General features: G+C 45.6%; 1 protein-coding gene across 1 annotated transcript in view; it reads right to left on the bottom strand.

Moving 5' to 3' along the window:
• Positions 1-17,716, bottom strand: part of SOBP (sine oculis binding protein homolog (Drosophila)) — a 118,145-nt gene that overhangs the window by 15,250 nt on the left and 85,179 nt on the right. The window contains exon 6 of the mRNA XM_010573400.1: positions 955-2,909. Within this exon, the coding sequence (XP_010571702.1) occupies positions 957-2,909 (1,953 nt within the window). The 3' untranslated portion in view covers positions 955-956. The remainder of the gene's footprint in view (positions 1-954; positions 2,910-17,716) is intronic.

Below are 17,716 nucleotides of genomic sequence, written 5' to 3'. Positions count from 1 at the left end.
CTTGTTTCTTGCTCACAGGTTTGAAGCAACAGACATATATTAAACTAACAGTTTTACAAAGGCGCTGTTTATCAGAGGGATTCAGCAGGCTGGGAATAGGGAATGAAGGGCGGGGGTGGGGATTCTGCCTCTGGAGCATTGTCCTTGGACAAGCCACGGTTGTTGGACTTACCCATATCTCTGCCTTGCTTTGAAGCCCTGCCAGGAACCACGCACATATAACAGCCGCGGGGCTGGGGGAAACCTCAGCTGCTTTTCTAAGGTGGGAGACTTGCACCAAAGGCAGACACCTCAGGTGAGAGAGTAAAGCTCCATGGCACAGGTCTTGCTGAGATAAGCTACAGCAGGCAGGTCCCAAACAGCAGGCGGTCCCTAAGCACTGATACCTGAGGAAGGAAAGCTCAGGGAAAGGGGGTTCGCACCCCAGAGAACAGCCCAGCTGAAAGCCAGGGTGCAGTCTGGAGGCAGACCAAAGAAAGATGGTTGGAGATGACCATTTGGTAAATCAACTGGATCTGAGCTAGCAGGAAGCAGCTGGGTCATCCTGCTCTATGCTATGCTGTAGGGCAATTTCAATCATCATCGTGAAGGCTTGAGTTGCTGCGTAACTCAGCTGGAATAAGTAAGCAGATTAATGGCCCAGACCTAAACCATATCCTAGGCAGAAAACCACTGACTTTGACATACACAACACAATAATTTCACAGCCAGCACCATCACGAAATGTTCTGTGAGCAAAAGTGTAATGTGGCTGCCGATGGATGAAGTACTGACAAGTACAGATGCAATACGACACAAAGAACAATATTAAAACATAAATACCAATAGTTTTCTGGAAGTGCTGATAAATGGGATCTGTATCTTATTTCACAAAGGCCACATCCACACGAGTTTGACCTCGTACCTGAAAATACTCATTCTACTCACACAGAAGGCAGTAGTGATTACACAAACCTTTACTTATTCTGATTTCGAATTCGGAGACACCTCCTTTTCAATGGTGGCTCCAGATCCTCTGGCCCTGTGCTGAGTATTGGCGTTGACATAATGCACGGCGCAATAGCAGTCTTTTCTGCTGGTTTTGGCACAGGCTGGATCACGCAACCTGTCTTGGGCAGCATCCGCAAAGCATATGCATGGTCCTCATCTGCTGGATTGTTAAGGTTCGGGTCCTGTTTGTCTCCCCCAGCAAGGGGCTCTTCCCCGGTTTTCTTGCCAGCATCTCCCTCGAGGTGGCAATTTGATGCGCAGTTGTTCTCCTTAACGGACTCCAGCTCGCTCACTGCCAGCTCCTCTGGGGGCTGGGGCTTTTTTGGCTCCTGGGGCGGCTCCGGGTTCTTGGAACCCTCCGTGCTCTTTGTGCCATTCACAATGACGTTGCACACCGCTGCACCAGCTTCCAGTCCTGGCGTGCTGGAGGCCAAGGAGACGGGACAGCAGTGAGCTCCGTCACTGCACGGTAACGTTTTTGAGTCAACTGGGCTGCAGTTGTCCCTGCAGTCGCTGCAGTTCCTTTTGTCTGAGCTACCAAAAGCCAAATTTACAACACTGTTAGGTTCACGTTCAACTTTCACTTGGGCGTGTAAAGCCCTGTGGATAACATTGTGCAGTCTAGACCGGTGGCCTACTGTTAGGTCTATCACACCGTCCTGTGGACCCTGTAGCACACTAGGAAAACCAAATTTACTGTTCACTGGACTACTAGGTCTGACAGTCAAGTCAACAACTTCATTTTTACTGTGCTCCTGAAGCACTTGAGCTTGATTTAGGGACTGGCCTGAGCAGCTCGGTGATGAGTCAGAGGACTTAGAGGATCCTTGCTTTGACTCTCGCGGAGATGAAGAGCTATTGTTTGGCTTTGCCCCAGGCGTCTCACTGGAGGTACTCGGAATGAAGCTTTCGCCGTTGCTGGAGAAGCCATTGGGGGGTTTGGAGTCGTTGATGTGAGGGATGGGGATGGGAATGGGGATGGGGACGGGCAAAGGGACAATGACAGGATATGGCACTAGTAGAGTTGGGGGTGGCACCAGCGGGGCAAGGGATGGCAATCCAAAGTTCATCATCTGTGGCATAGGCATAGGACCATTTGGCATCATGCTGACAGGGGGAAAGGGAAGACTGGGCAAAGGAGCTCCGGGAGGGGGAGGCGGCAACAAGCCTGGAGGATTCCCAGGCATGGTAGGTGTGGTGGGAGGATGGATATGAGGGGAAAGCATCGGCCTGTGCATGGGGCTAGAGGTGGGACCCATATTTCGGGGACCACCTGGTGGGGGACCAATTCCAGGAATCATTGGATTTGACAGAGGGCTGTTAGGATTGGAGGCATGGTGAGGCGGCCCACGAATAAATGGTGGACGGATTTGCTGCATAATTTGCTGTTCCATGAATATGGGCAGAGGAACTGGCCCACGGTTTGTCATCACCATGGGAGGACTGCGAGGTGGGACACCAATTGGAGGCACAATGCTAGCAGGTGGCTGGACAGAAACTGGTGGAATATTTGGATTCTCACTGATGGGAATAGGTTTGGGAACTGGCGTGGGGATTTTAGTGACAGAGCAGTTGGCAGTATCAGACGGAGAGGCAGTGGTAGACGCTGATGGTCCAGGACCTTGAATTTGGCCAGCTGCAGACGCTGGGGATGGGGCTTTTCTCCGAGCATCTGCTAGCGGTATATTCCAAGAATCTGGAGTCAGCAGCTGCACCCCAGTGCCTTCTGCTTTATTTTCGACTGGAGGATGTAATGTACTGCACAGTCCAGCTGGAAGATTGGCCTGTGTCTCTTTGTAGAAAATGTCCATTTTGTACTGATTGAGACATTTTGCACTGCAGAACTGAAGCCTTCTTTCCCCGTCCCCAAAATCCAGATACTCTTTTGTGTGTCTTATGTGCTTACACCAGTCACATACCTACAACACAGTAATAAAATCAAATCAGGTAAGAAAAGCAATCTTCTCTTCATAGTGTTATTTCAAAAGTCATTTTTCAGTTGCTTTCTAAATACTCACATTTTTCTAGCAGAAAAAAACCCCCCAAAACAGTTAATGTTTGTGAAAACTATGCTTTTTTTGCTCCAAAACATTGGTGAATTGAATGCCACTTCCTTTTCTGGCTCCCATGATCTCAATTCTACCTTATGCAGTACATTATATATCTTAAACCCATACCACAGAGAGGAATCGTCAGCTGGCATAAACTGTTATAACATACATATGTAAGTATGCAAAATCCATATGAGTATGGCTGTGATTGCTCCTCAGTGGTAATTTAAGCACACCTGTACCACCTGGGATGCAATGCTACACAAGAAGTATGATAACTGGAAAAGGACCCAGAAAGTTGCTGGAAATGAATGCAAATCATTTCTGCCAAACTGCAGCACACTGTAACATTTACTATTCTATTAAGAGTATCAAATAGTAAGTTGGAAAGGGTGTGGTATTTTAAAATGGCATCATGAAGCAAAAAGCATCGTTCATCCTTTGCCCTTCATTCCAAGGAGAAACTTGGAAATAGTCAGGATGTTTGTGTGAGGTTCGAATAGTCCCAATTGGTGATGTTTCGGCAAGCTGGAATTTTTTTCTGAGCTGTTTGCCCACTCTTGTGTACAAGTCACTTTGAGTAAAACTTCTTGGCAAGCAAGGGCCTATTTAGCAACTTTTCAAAGACTATGGCAAAAAGTTTGCATTGCAGGCTCATTTTTGTTTTGTTTCTCTGCTTTCCATTTAATCCTTTTCTGTGTTACTATTGGTGTGGTGAAGGCACAGCCATTTTTTTTTAAATTAAGGCTGCAGAACTAATTAAGCTGTGAAAGGTTTTCCCAGTTGTAAACCACTAGACACCAAAGTTCAAAAAATAGTCATTCTAGGCTTCAGAATCCATTACTTCAGAGAAATTATTGTGATTTCATTAACACATTAATTTTGCAACACCAACAGCTCTCACAGATGGTGAAGACATGATCTACAATTCAAATATGACTCTTGTTTGCACAAATGCCTTTCCTTCATATGGCATTTTAAACAAGAATTAATATGAGTAATCTTGCCATAGCTATAAACAGATAAACAGATGTCAGATTTTTCAGTGCCTTACTTTTCTGACAGAATTTTACACACACAAAAAAACCATTTTTGTCATTTACATTAGTTCTCAAAATACTCCACTGACAAGAGATTTTTGGTGCTTTCTATGAGCATGTTGAGCCTACGACCATGTCAGAATACATCCTGGTATTGTTTGTTCTGCCTTTTCCAAATAGCCCATATTAGCTTGTTTTGAAATGACTATATCTTTTGTACAAAACAAAAAGAAAAAAAAGGAATATGATTGTGAAAAGACTGCATTAAAAGGATAATTAATTTTAATAACTATTGGCCATATAAACAATTCAAAACAACATATGTCGGGCATCTGATTACCCATCTCATTTAACTCTCAGCTTTCCTTTAATATAAACAGTGGTGACATTTTTGAGTTTCAGTAATATATCCTTAATATATATATACACACACACTATATGCTATGGCTATTAGCCCATTTATTTTAACTCCGCAACCTTTTGGTTATCCAGTCAAGTTGCTATTTGATTCCTGCTCCTGCCTCCCCTCCCCATTCACCCACTGACACACACAGTCCCTCTCTCTACCATGAAGTTTTTATTCCAACATTTAAATCAAACTAAATAATTACTTGAGAAGTAGCAACTACTAAGTCATCCCTGAAGTTTGGGAATGCAGGGCCTGGATTTTTAGCTTGGGCACACAGACACAGTGCCATGTGAGATAAAGCAGAGGGAGTGCTGGTGCCGCTCGACGTGTGCGGCATTAGGGCGGGCATGTTTCCAGCACGATGCTCAATGCAAGGAAGAAAATTTCCCGGTGCTTTACAAACAAGTCCAGCCCTGCATCGAACACAGGCTGACCATGTAGCGCCTTAAAAAAAGTGGACAAAAAGGCTGTCACATACACAGAAGTGTTGAGGTAAACGCCTCCGCTGCCATGGAGTGTGCATCCCTCCCCAGGCATGGGGCAGATGGGAAGCGGGAGTGCACTGAGCAGGGCAAAGCGGGGGCACCCCCCACTTCCAAGGGCTCCCGGGTTTTACCAGGCATCGGCTCTCCCTCTGCTCCCCGCAGGACGGCTCAGCAGCCGTCGCAGACAGCACCAGAGCTGGGCAACCCCTCGCCGCAAACAGCGCAAACACGCAGCGGTGGGCACTGAACCATCCCGGGTATTTGGCATGCGTATGGGTTTTGCCACCCACCTGGCAAGTCAGCACAGGATCATCTGATGGAAACATCTTATAACTGACCTCCTGAAATTTTCTGGCTTGCCACTGTTTTCCAAGCAGGCAAAAGGGGAATTTGTGAGTCTACACTGCGAGTTAATAAGGTACTATTCAACTCAGTAAAGCTGCTGAATTTACCTTAAAGTAATTTTTGATTGAGAGCTCACTGCTGCGGCCACAAAACACTGTCTATTTTGCATGTATGGAATCAGGATGCACACCACCACGCTCCTTCTGCCACCTGCAGGGTATGCTCTTGCCCCAAGGGCTGTGCAAAGAGGCAGAGGGTCTCCACATGTACCCCAAGAGCTGCACAAAGAGGTACCAGGAGCTCCCAGGGCAGGCTGGGGCAGGATGAAGCCCACCCCGGCCCATCACCCACAAAACAGTGTCTGCTTGCAGGGGAAAGATGAGGAGGAGACTGGCCCCATAGGCGGCTGCTGTAGGGGATGGGGCAGGACTTCACATGCAGCTGCTTCACTGATTTAGTCCTGGGAGGGTGCAGCTAAGACTTGCCCTTCCTTCGGGGCTAAGGAAGCAAACTAACTTGTAAGCCTGACGCCAAAGAAGCACCTGAGAAATATGAGAGTAAACCCAGCCTCCTTACCTTTCTAGGAAGACCCCCCTCAGTGACTTTAATTAAACAGACTGAAAGAAAAATCCAGCCCCCAAAAACTTGTGGCTTCTTTTCTAATAATTTAATTTTATTAGTTATCAGTTGAAAAATTCACTGAAATATTTTAGTGTTTTATTGCTGTATTGATTTGTTTGTCTCAAGTGGGTTCCTATGTCACTCCTAGCTAACCAAATATTTTCTCTTCCTCGGTAAAATATTTAGAAATCCTGCTTAGAAATTCTCTACTGATTTCTCCTGTTTGCAATAATTCACAGAGGTACAAGAAACTCTGAAGTCTGCCTGCCTCACTCACATATTGATCACAGACCGTTCTGTATATTTTATCACTAGATAAAATTAATTAAACCCACAGAAATTAGAGGCAACAATTCTGTTCCTTTGAACATCCTGGATGGACCAAATATCTAATAATTATCTCATTGATTTGATGCAGCATCTCAGTGTTGAAGTTAACATTAGTGAGAAATGTCTATATACTACATCCATGTATTTCATTATTTTCTATCTATCTATCTATTTATGTAAGCAATCAGTCTGTGCTGCTTCTTTAAGATACAAGTATAACATGGGCTTGTCATACGCAGGTAATATGACACCTTACAATACCATGCTAAAAGGCAGGAAAACAGTCCCTACAATGAGGGGGAAATTACTGGAGGAGAAAAAGTGTCACTTAAGAATTAATGAATCAAGTGTGTCTTACAGGATTGATCATTTAAGATGAGGTCAATGAATTTATGATATAAATGGCTATATCACTAGAGGTAATAAAATAGAGCAATATCATTCATTTTACATCTAACTAATGACGTGCTTAGAGTAATTACAGACTTCTTCTAAAAGCCGACACTGATTAGTTCAGATGTGATAGGAGAAACATACATATCTTTCCGTTCAATAAAATAACATTTTCTTATCTGTGAAACACACAGCCAGTGTCTTATTTTAAGTACTTGCATTCCATACAGAACATTGTCGTTCTTCACAATCAGCTCAAAATCTCTCTGTTCACTTATTCCTTCTGCTTCCCCTTTCCTGCCTCATCCTTTCCCTTCACCGTACAACCGAGAGAAGAGCTAAACTGTTGCAGGGTGCTTGTTAACGCTGTGCATTGGATTTGGTAGTGCTTACGCACCGGAGTAGCTCCCTGGGGTTCAGCGGGATTAGTCACGAGAGTTAATGCTGCGGGATCACATTCGGAGGGCCTGACCCAGCACCCATGGAAAACAATGAAGAGACTCTGCTTTAATGCGATCAATCGGCTTTGGGTCTGATGCTTAACACTGGCCTCCGCTCACCCTGGAGTCGGCAGGAGCCTTGCCCCTGACCTCGACAGGAGCAGAGGCACGGCCGGGGATTTTGGAAGAAACTGTGGCAGAAATACACAGGAAGAAAATAAATGCCGTGAGGCTGAGTTTCAGACATTCCCTATCAAACATAGGCGAAGCAACCATTTTGTACATTTCTACCCAAAAGGAGGTGGCACCGGTAGGCAGTGTGACTGAGAAGGACAGTGAACATTTCCAAGATAAAGGGTCAGACCTTGCAAGGTGCTAACAGATCCCCTACCCACCTTCATGTCCCTTGGAAAATACTCATTGTACTGCTCTTGGGCAACAAGCACACTTCACACCACGAATGCCAGAACACAAACCCTGAATGACAGAAAGATCAGTAATAAGATAACTGCCTATCTCATTCAGCTGTAATGCAACAACCCTCAAGAAGATTAAATTTACCTAACTGGGGCATGTCCAACGCTAAACAACAGAATGAACATTTCCTTCAGTACATTTAATGTATTTATATTTTAGTGGCGTGTTGCCAGTGTGCTACTTATAAGCTCAATTACTTGATATCATTCATCCGCTTTCCTGTGAAACACGCAGCAATCTACACCAGGAGACGACTCAGAAGACACTGCATCAGCAGAAACGCTACTCACACCCGATACGGGAACACCGAGGAAGCCAGGACCGAGGGATTCTGTAATGCTCAGATTTCTCTAATACAAAGAGGGCAAAAAAGCCATTCCTGTTGGCATCTGTATCTTTATTTTGATAGAAACATCCACAGCGGAGTCCAGATGTGGCCACGAGGTTCCCCCGAGGGCACAACACAGGCATCCTGCTGCGCTTAAAAGGGCCACACTCAGGCTTTAGGCACAGGCTAATTAATACTTTAATTGGCTGTCAAATGCAGGCACAAAGTTCACCCATGAGTGCAGTCCACCACTAACCCCTGAACAATAATCTAGTATCAGACACTACTTCACTAAGAAATACATTTGCTAAAATCTGTCTGTGGAGGTATTTACATCAGTCTGAGAGAAACCAGGAACGAGTAACATGCAAACACCACCGCTGCGAAGACAGAGAGCCTGTGCCTTATACACAGCATTTTTGACTAATATCACCTCCCTGGTAAAGCTTAGCAAGAGGACAGAAAAGGGTCCCCAGGGCAAAGACAGTCCCTTTTCAGCTTCTCCAGAACCAGAGGGTGACTAACGAAGCCCCTCTCCTTGCTCAGGAGAATGCCATCGTGGGACACCTTGCACAAGAGAGGGCTGCCTCGCCTCCTGAGGACCAGGCTCTTATCAAGGATGTCAAAACACGGGACTGAAGATCATCAAAGCCTCGCTTCCTGGCATAAAATCCATGTATTCAACTTTGCTGGGTAGTTTCTGCTCCCTTTTCCCACTGGGGTATCCAACTGCTGTCTCTTCATACACGCTTAGGCATATGTTCTGGCTTCACGGACGCCACTGCACATTTCTTATAGCGCATCCTGGCCCTGGCTGCCTTTCCTTTTAGCCCAGATTGTGTCCCAGGACCTTCCCTGCAGTTTCCGACCCTGCCACTCACCCAGGATGTGCGAGGCGTGGAGGCAGAGCCTCCCACCTCATCCCAAAAGCTGCAAGGCGAGGAGACATCCCCCCTCCCCCTGCACACGCTCCTGCCTTGCAGCCAAGCGAGAACCCGACACACCAGCCATATGTTTTTCAGCAAGGGCTCAAGTTTTTTGAAGCCTGCCAAACATTGGACGCAGCAGCAATCAAGAAATTAGGAAGTGGCTTGAAACGCACATACGGAGGTTTCTAGTAAACAGCCAAATGAGTCACAACTAGTGGCTGTTACACACAGCTCAGTCAGACCCTCTGCGTATCACCCAGTGGCTGCGGCAGCACGGACACCAAGGCACCTTGCCACCTGGGCCCCTGCGCGCGGCTGTGAAGCACTCCCAGCAGGACAGCAGGGGAAAATTCAGTGTACCAGAAGGAAAGAAACCCAGATCTGTGTGTCCTGAAGGACCATGTGCCCAACTATCTTCAAAAGGCAAAGGAGTGTGAAACCTCTCTCAGCTGTTCTTGCCAGCTCCCCCAGCTTGTCGGGAATGTGGCTGCCTGCTCCCTCCCTGCTTTCCTCCATTTATCCACCACCGAGGCCCCTCTTTGGAGCAGGTCACCTAAAAGGTAATGGTAACATCTAAACAAATCCCCTCGTAGATCCTGCCCGCAGTGCTAAATCCGCCCCTGTGGCCCCCTCTCTGCAGCCTGCTGCGTGACCAAGCATGGAGAAACTTTGGGGCAAGAGCTGTACATCAATGCTTGTGAGCACAGACAAGCCATAGCCCCAGTACGGCTCTGGGTTGGACTGATCCCTCCTGCGAACATCAACTCGGAGGTCTGCACCAACTCTTCACCGCTTGAGGGTCCCCCCGTGGAGTTGCCCCTGGGGAAGCAAAGCCCCCGCCAGGCTGGGAAGGTACACTCAGCTGTTAGCACACAAACACACGGTGATTTGTTTGACATAAAGATCGTTCCAAGGCACTGGAGTTCCCTTTTAGCATTTTCTAACTCAGAAAAGGATGAATATTAAGAAATGCAAGGTAGGCACCCTGCCGTGCCGATTGGGAAGGTGAAGATCTGCAGAAGGACACGGCCACGCTCTGCTCAGATGACGGAGTCAGAGCAAGGAAGAGGAGGGGAACATGTTCCACCCAGAGACAACGGCAAATGACAAACTCCTTTGAGAGGTTGGCGATAATCAGCATAATGGCATTGAAATACGTAATTTAAAGGCTTTTTTGCTTATCCTAATGCTGTTGTGCTTTTTTCCCAGCTGAGTTATCACAGAAGGTATTCAGCTGCCAGCACCCTGCGCCAAACCATGGAGTGGGCACAGCCTTGCCAGAAGCTGCACAACCTGCTGTTGCTGACCAAGGTGCCCTGCATTTCCCTACCCGATCCTCCTCCAAAATGCCCACCCTGGACCTGCTCAGGCTTCCTCTCAAGAGGGACTGGGTAGCCTGAGGCATGGCCAGTGCCTGAGCAGGGTACGCAGGGGTCTGCGTGTCCAGCACCATGCTAGCCCATGGGGCAGGGGGCTTTGGTTTGGGGGTCCCTGGCAGGGATGCAGACTGTCCCCAAAGGGGAGGGCAGTTCACAGCATCTACGTTCAAGACAACTGTAACCAAGACCCTGCCTCAGCTGTCGTGGCTGGGAATTGATGCTCTTTCACTACCAAATGTTAAACAATACCAGTAACAGGCATAATCCAAAGTGTGGCTCTAAGCAGTTATCCAGCCTCGATAACCACTTTCAGTGTGCTTATTGCAAGGCATTCAGCATGTTTATTGTGGCAGGGTTTTTCTGTCCACAATGGCTCATGATAATTTTTCATAAGGATTGTTCCACTTGAATGGAGTGATTATTATAAAAAATTAAAAAAAAAAATCATTCCAGCTGAAACCTGCTGCGAAGGAACCCCGAGGCAGGCTCTAACACACTGTGAATGTGGTTACAATATAGCTCATAGCAATGCTAGGTGTGAAGGAAAACAGATTTTTACAATGTTTGGAGCTTTGTGCAAAAACAGTTGACAAAACAGAACACTGCAGTTGTCTACAACTTAAAACTGTCCTGTGATTAGTTTCTCTTTGTTTAAAAGAAACCAAAGCTTGCCTGCTTATTTGCTTTTCCTTTCCCTGATGTAACCCTCCTAAACGTCCTGTCCTCCTGAAAATCTGTACCGCAGTTTTCTGAGGAGCAAATACTGACTTTATGTCATTTAAATGCAAGACCCACTCTGTCTCCATTATTCATCCTAATTACGCACAGGTCTAAGCTACATGAAGCATAAGGAGAAAATAGAGCTATTTGGTAATTAACGGCTAATGATAAATTGATTTCATTTTTTAAATAATTGCAATTCTCATCTGTGGTATTTAAAACATAGTCTTTTCAAAGCCCTTGTGTTCCTTTGTGCTGGGGGGCTTTTTAATGTTCCCAGACAAAAGCAACGAATGTAAGTTATGCTAATGCCCGGTGGAAATCCAGGTTGGGTGTTGTTTCATCAGAGTGGCTACATGTTTGATTTTGAATATAAACAGCTGAGCTCCGTGTTTTCAACTTCAGTCTGAGGCTTTGAAACCACAGGGGGAACTTTGGATCTGAAACTACTGGTGAAGCCCACAATATGGTGGGTGAAACTTCAGGGAAACTGAATGTAGTGTGAGGTGGGCCTTGCCAAAAGGAAAGGTGTTCTCCCCAGAAACCTCCCTGGCTGAAATAACACAGAATGGGACAATAACAGCATTTAAAGTTTAAAGTCCTTAATGTGGGGTTTTTACACTCGTATCATACAAGAGTTGATTACAGGGCACATCTGTACTGCTGTTTCAGTACTGGCTAAGGCCACCACTCCAGCAGTGACATAAGTCCTAAATAAAATTAAGATGATGCAGAAGACGCAGGCCCTGAGAAACCTCATCCCACTCAAGCTGATGGGCCTTTGAGCATAACTACGTCGTGCGAGAGACGGGGGGGCAGAGCAAACCCTTGCTGAAGCCATCGAGTCCCAAGTTCAACTCTAAAGCTCCCATCAAGCCTCAAGCTCATCGTGTGGCATCATGGCTGCCATAGCTCTGCAAGCAGTGGCCCAGCATCTGCATGGTGGTGTGCCCACACAAAAAGGCCAAGAGGCAGTTCCTCTTCCTGATTTAACCTGGTCTGACAGGAGACCATTCAGGTGTGTCCGTAGCCTCCTTCTTGGTGAGCCCCATTCAAGGGTAGGGCTGTGTGGAGTCAGCCGAGTGTCTGCGCCATGCTCCTCATGGCCCTTAGCTTGTGGGTGGCAGTGGGAGAACCCGGCTTGGCAGACCAGTGCCACAGTCGTATTTGCTGATCAGGCAAGCAGGTTCAGGTTATGTGGGCAGTGATCACCTTGAGTTCTGACACCTGATTTCCAGGCCAAGACTTCCCGTGATGTGCATTCTCAAACTTCTCCTGGTCCTGAAATGATCTGGGGAAAAACTGAGCAGCCAGAAGCAAGAAGTACATCGAGTAGATGAAGCTGGGAGTCTTGGAGAACTACAGCATGTGCCTTTCCACGACGGGAGGTTTTGCTTTATGATCCTTAAGCTGTTAGTGCCACAGTGAGAGCTGCTCCCTAAAGATGACACGAATGTACCTCCTCAAACTGCTGCCACTAAAGCCATGCAAAGTATCGGTAGTGAGACGCACTGTAAACACCTTGAGAACAGGACAAGAACTGTCGGCTTTGAATATTTGGGAAGGCTAAAGAAAGAAAACAAAGCTAGCAGCTGGAAAACCATTTCTGGGGCTTGGAAGTACCTCCTCGTGGTGTCCAGTGCCTGCCATCTCTTTGGGGCAGCAGGGGAAGGTCGCGCTAGGATATCCCCCTCCTTCCTCTGCCTCAGAGAGTGGAAATGCATCTTTCCTCATAAGGACGTTTACCTCCATGTCCTTGGAGAACCTTCTGCACAGTTTACATTTCCACATGCTCCACAAGCAGCAGAGCAGCTTCTCCACCCCTGGGGTGCCCAAAGTGCAGGGACCTGGTCTGAGGACCACTGCCAGCCCCTCTTGAGGGGACGGATGAGAGGGCCAGCACCACTGCCATGCCAGGAGCTCCTCACTGCTATGCAGGGGCTGCAGGGACAGGAGAACAGGACCAAGGTTTCCTCTGCAGAGCAGCTGTCAACTGGTGCCCTGAGGAAAGAAAGCCTGCATACACGAGGCTTTGCAGCACTCCCTGCATCTGGCCCCAGCAGTCAGGAAAAGAAAGGGAAATTGAGAGCAATTAACACTGTAAATGTTTCTATCAAATTCTTTTGAGAATTACGGATGCTGTTAAGTACAGGAAAACTTAAAGGCAAAAGAGGAAAGGGGCACTTTACTAGCCTCAAACAGTCTCTCACTTATTGAGTCACCAAAATCTCCCCAAGTGAGAAATCTTTACCCTTGACAACCTCACGCTACCACATCTGCAGATAACTTCAGAAGCCAGATGAAGATTTATATTCTCTAATTAATTCACTTTTTTATTCAATACCTGAATAAACATGTTCACCCTTTTTTTCCGAACAAAACTTTATTCTAGTCATATAGCAAAGTAACATTGTGAGATGGAAAATAACCCATGTGGCTCATCTGCCTAGAATTTATTTCTAGTAATATCTTATATGTATTTTTTCTCCAATATATTTTCCTTTTAATATTCAAGAGAATATAAAAATAACAATAAAACCCCCTCCATTATGTTTCCAGTGGCTCATAGGTTGGTTGACAGGACTATAAATGTAATAATGAGGAGGTTTGAGGGGCAGGTTAATGTTTTTTGCTAACACATGATGCTTTTAGCCTAAGGCATTGCTGGAGGCCAATACCACTTCCCCTGGACCAAAATCACCACTGAACAGCCATTAAAACACTCAGACTTAAATGTAATATTACTGGGTCTAGAGAATATTACTGTAATCCAGATTTGAAATATCATTAGTCCATAGAATAGCAAGTAGGAATGCAATCTGAAACCCTGAGAAATCTTTATTTACCTGTAATGAAGGCTTCTAAGTCCAATTCTTTATCTCACCTATGCCATTTTACAGTGGCTTAACTCTCACAGATTTTTGTGTTGTTTCTTCTGATTTACGCTTGTACAAGCAAGAGGCTTACAGAATAGAATTCTCTGGGTGCTCTGAAATATATTTATATATATATACATATATAAATTTGGCTATATATATACGGGGTTTTTCCACCTATCTATATAGGTCAGGGATCTTCAGTCTTTATTATTACACACAATATCATGCAATAATATTTACAGGCCAGGACCCATTATGCTATATGCGCCATAGCGTGGGCTGCAGCAGAACTGGCTGGGTCTCACAGTCTACCTGAGGCAGACCCCTTGCACACATTTCCCCACCTTTCCCAAACAGAATCCTTGAGCGACTGCATCAGCTGCTGACTTGGAAAAATAATGTTAGAGGAAGATTGACTTGATTAGGGAAAGATTGACTTGACCGTTAGTAAAAATGGATGAAGAAAAATTCCAAACTTTCCAAGAGTAGCATTGCTGGGCTTTAGTCTAGAGAGCTTTGAAGAGAGTCAAAACTGTTCCAGATTTGACTGCATGTGATTCACACTTTGAGAATTGCTTGTTTCACTGCTGGTAATGGTACACACCACCCCACGTCCCAGAATACGTTCAGTTTAAAGAGCAGCCCGCTCTCTGGAAACCACATTTGATTAGAACAGCCCTGGGCAAGAGCCAAAATCTGCCTGGATCAAGGAACAGTGTGTCACATCAGTTTCAGCCCAGGACCGAGACGTGTCACATCTCTTGCAGATTGGGCATGGAGAGTGGAATTCATTTTCCCATTTCCTCTGGAATTGGGGGCTGGAGAATACGAAGCCAAGCAAGGGAAATTGCTCGGCCGCGCACAGAGGAAGTATTCTGCTTGCCTCTAGTTTCTCTTGCTGCGAGGCACTGATGCTGGCTGAAACCCAGAGCCAGTTGGTACAGACCCAGCTCCCCTTCCCCCTTCTATTAGCACAAAATCACCACTGGAGAGAGGCTTGTTCTGAGCAACTGTTAGACTCACTCTTGGGCACTCCCATATGAAGCAGGTAAGACTGAAATAAAGGCCAGGGAAAAGAAGAGATGGGGAATGCAACAGTCTGCACATCCTCCAGATAGCGAGAGGAGGAGAAGAGAGGAGAGGAGAGGAGAGGAGGGGAGAGGAGAGGAGAGGAGGGGAGAGGAGAAAAGAAGAAGGAAAAATAGAAAAGAGAGAAGAAAGAAAAAAAACAAGCAAGAAACAAACAAGAAACGAGAAAAAAAGAAAAAAAAGACTCCGTCTCCAGTAGGTAAGATTTACCATGGCTATTATGGTCCCTAGCTATCTTAAACCACTGTTTTCCAGGATTTTAGCCTTAAAAATAATAAATGAGGAGTTATAAAGGTCTGAAACTGCAGCCTAGAGCCCAACATACGGTGAACTAATGTGTGTGAAAACTTCCTTGCCTTCTTCTGCTAATGTCCCTCTTGTTTTACTAAGAACATTCCAGCCGTGAAGCCAAGCTTCCTCCAACAGGACCCGCCGGCTGCGAGGGTGGCGGGCAGCAACGAGCTTTACCAGTGACTGAAGCCTGAGGTGGGGAGAGCCAGCCCTTCACGTACCCTGCTGCCTCCTACGATGCTTTTGTCAGGCCTGAAACATTTGCTAGTTCTCAAGTAATGGAAAAGGCACCTTCTTCCTTGGTGGTTTACACCTAGCTCTTTCTAGGTAGGGTATGGATGTGGAAAAAAAGTCCCACTAGGTCTTTTCTACTCAAATGAAAAGAGATAATATGTCTTACTTAACCCTCTGCTTAGAAAGTGTTTAGCACTGGAGCGTACCTGACACCCGGCTATTTACATAAATCAAATCTATTCTTAGTAACCCCTGGATGAATCTGGGATAACTCCACTGAAGCCAGTGTTGTTTTTCCAATTTGAACCATGTAACTGAGAGTTGAATTTGGCACAAAGTATTAATTTCTCACCAACGAGGGTACATTACAGCAGAAGGCATCAGACACGCTATTCGGTAAAGAACACAATTACAGAGGACCCTTTAGTAATGCATTGTGTTACTGTAGATGGCACTCATTCCTTGCCTGTATGTATGATGCACGCTGTGACTGCATAGATTTTATTATGTAAATGCATCATGGCAAACCCTTTCATACTCACAAGATCATGCAGATGATTTTCTCATTGCATGACAAGTGCAACGAAGCAGCTATGCGGAAGCTGCACCCCAGGACAAAAGAAATCAATGTATTTAAACCGTCACCCTGCAAGTGTATCACAAGCAAAGCTCTCAAGAGTGCTATGCTCTTTAGACTCTTCCTCAAAAAGGACTAACTCTGTCTTGCTTTCTCCAGGCCTCTTCCTTCCCTAGGTCTTTCCACAAAACTGCCTCTGACAACAATTTCACAGCGTACAGCAGCACTGGAAATACTCCTCATCGAACCAGCTGAGATCTGGCTGCCAAATGAAGACCAATAGCCATCACATACAAAGACTCCTAACTGTGTATTTGTTCAATGCACTGAAGTGTTTGCTTCTCTTTTAAGGGCTTTTCTTTAAATTTATTTTAACACCCACCCTGGCTCAAGTGCTCCTCATCCAGTGACTTACAGCAGTAGAAGAAGGAAGGCTATGTAGCTAGGGTGCTGAGATGGGACTTGCCAGATTGGCATTAGTCATTCCCCGCAAACACAAAATTCCTGAGTAACTCTGGACAAGGGGAAGGGTAGGCAGTGAAATAATCCAGACAGCCTGATTTTAGGTGTTTACTTTGATTGCCTGGCTCAGGTTTGTGGACAGAGGTAGGTGTCTCAGGAGGGTGGATCATGGCAGGAACCTAGCTAAGGCTCTGAACTGGTATCAGCAGCACTTCTCTCCCTCCATCCATTGCAGAGGGAATGAAGGGAGGCCAAGCTCAGGCAGGTCTCTAAAGCTGGGGGGCTTGTATGTTCTTTATTTTGAGTCTGTATCTTTGATCCTCCTTTTAAAATGGGGAGAAGGCTTCCCTTTATCTGACTAGCTTACTTAGAGCATGAGTTTTTTGAAATGGGAATCAGGTTGTCCTACACGTGTGTACAACATCCAGTGCAATCAATCACATAGAGCAGGTGCAAACCACCACCATCAAATGACCAAAGTGCAACAGTGGTATGGGGCTCTTTCTGCTCTGTGGGATCAGGAATCATGAGGGACTTTGCCCTAAAGCCCTAACTTTAGGATTTGGTTGTCTGTGACTAGGTACAGACGTGCACACACTTGCACACTCATATACGTCTTGTTATATGAAATGTTGTATGGAATGGCTTATTGCAGGACGCAATATAGTAATGGGGAAAAGGAAGACAGAGTTAAGTATAGCATATTTACTAGTAGACATGACTGAGAATATTGACTGTTCTTCACATCTACCAGGCACATTTATCACCCTGTGATATAGGAGGGGAGATGACTGAGAGGTAGGGACATGCCAGTTAACCTCAGGCACTTGTCCAAGCACAACGAGAGACCTGAGGTATGCACGAGGGTTGAAATTCCATTACAGGTTTTAAATAATTAAACACTACATGTTTGGAAGCTCATTTCTTCCTATTACTTTTTAAATAATTAATCTGTATTTACATCTATTGAACTTCATGGAGCTATACACATAACAAATTTGAGTCAAGTTACAGAAGAGAGATTTTTCCTGTCTGACAGCATTACAAATGTTTTTTGCTGTATACAGTAACTTCAGCTATTAGGGATCAGTCAAAAACTAAATCCAAGCTAGATGCTGTACATCACAGGCACATGTGTAAGGGGTTTTCTATCAAATTATTCACAAGTAATCAAAACACTAAGAGAAACTGTAAATCCCCAGAGGAAAAAAATGTGCTTCTAACATCTCAGAATAGTAACAAGTGAT

The sequence above is a fragment of the Haliaeetus leucocephalus genome, unplaced genomic scaffold, assembly GCF_000737465.1.
Source record: "Haliaeetus leucocephalus isolate CR32 unplaced genomic scaffold, Haliaeetus_leucocephalus-4.0 Scaffold384, whole genome shotgun sequence".
Lineage (NCBI taxonomy): Eukaryota > Metazoa > Chordata > Aves > Accipitriformes > Accipitridae > Haliaeetus > Haliaeetus leucocephalus.
This window is presented reverse-complemented; position numbering and strand designations above follow the sequence as displayed.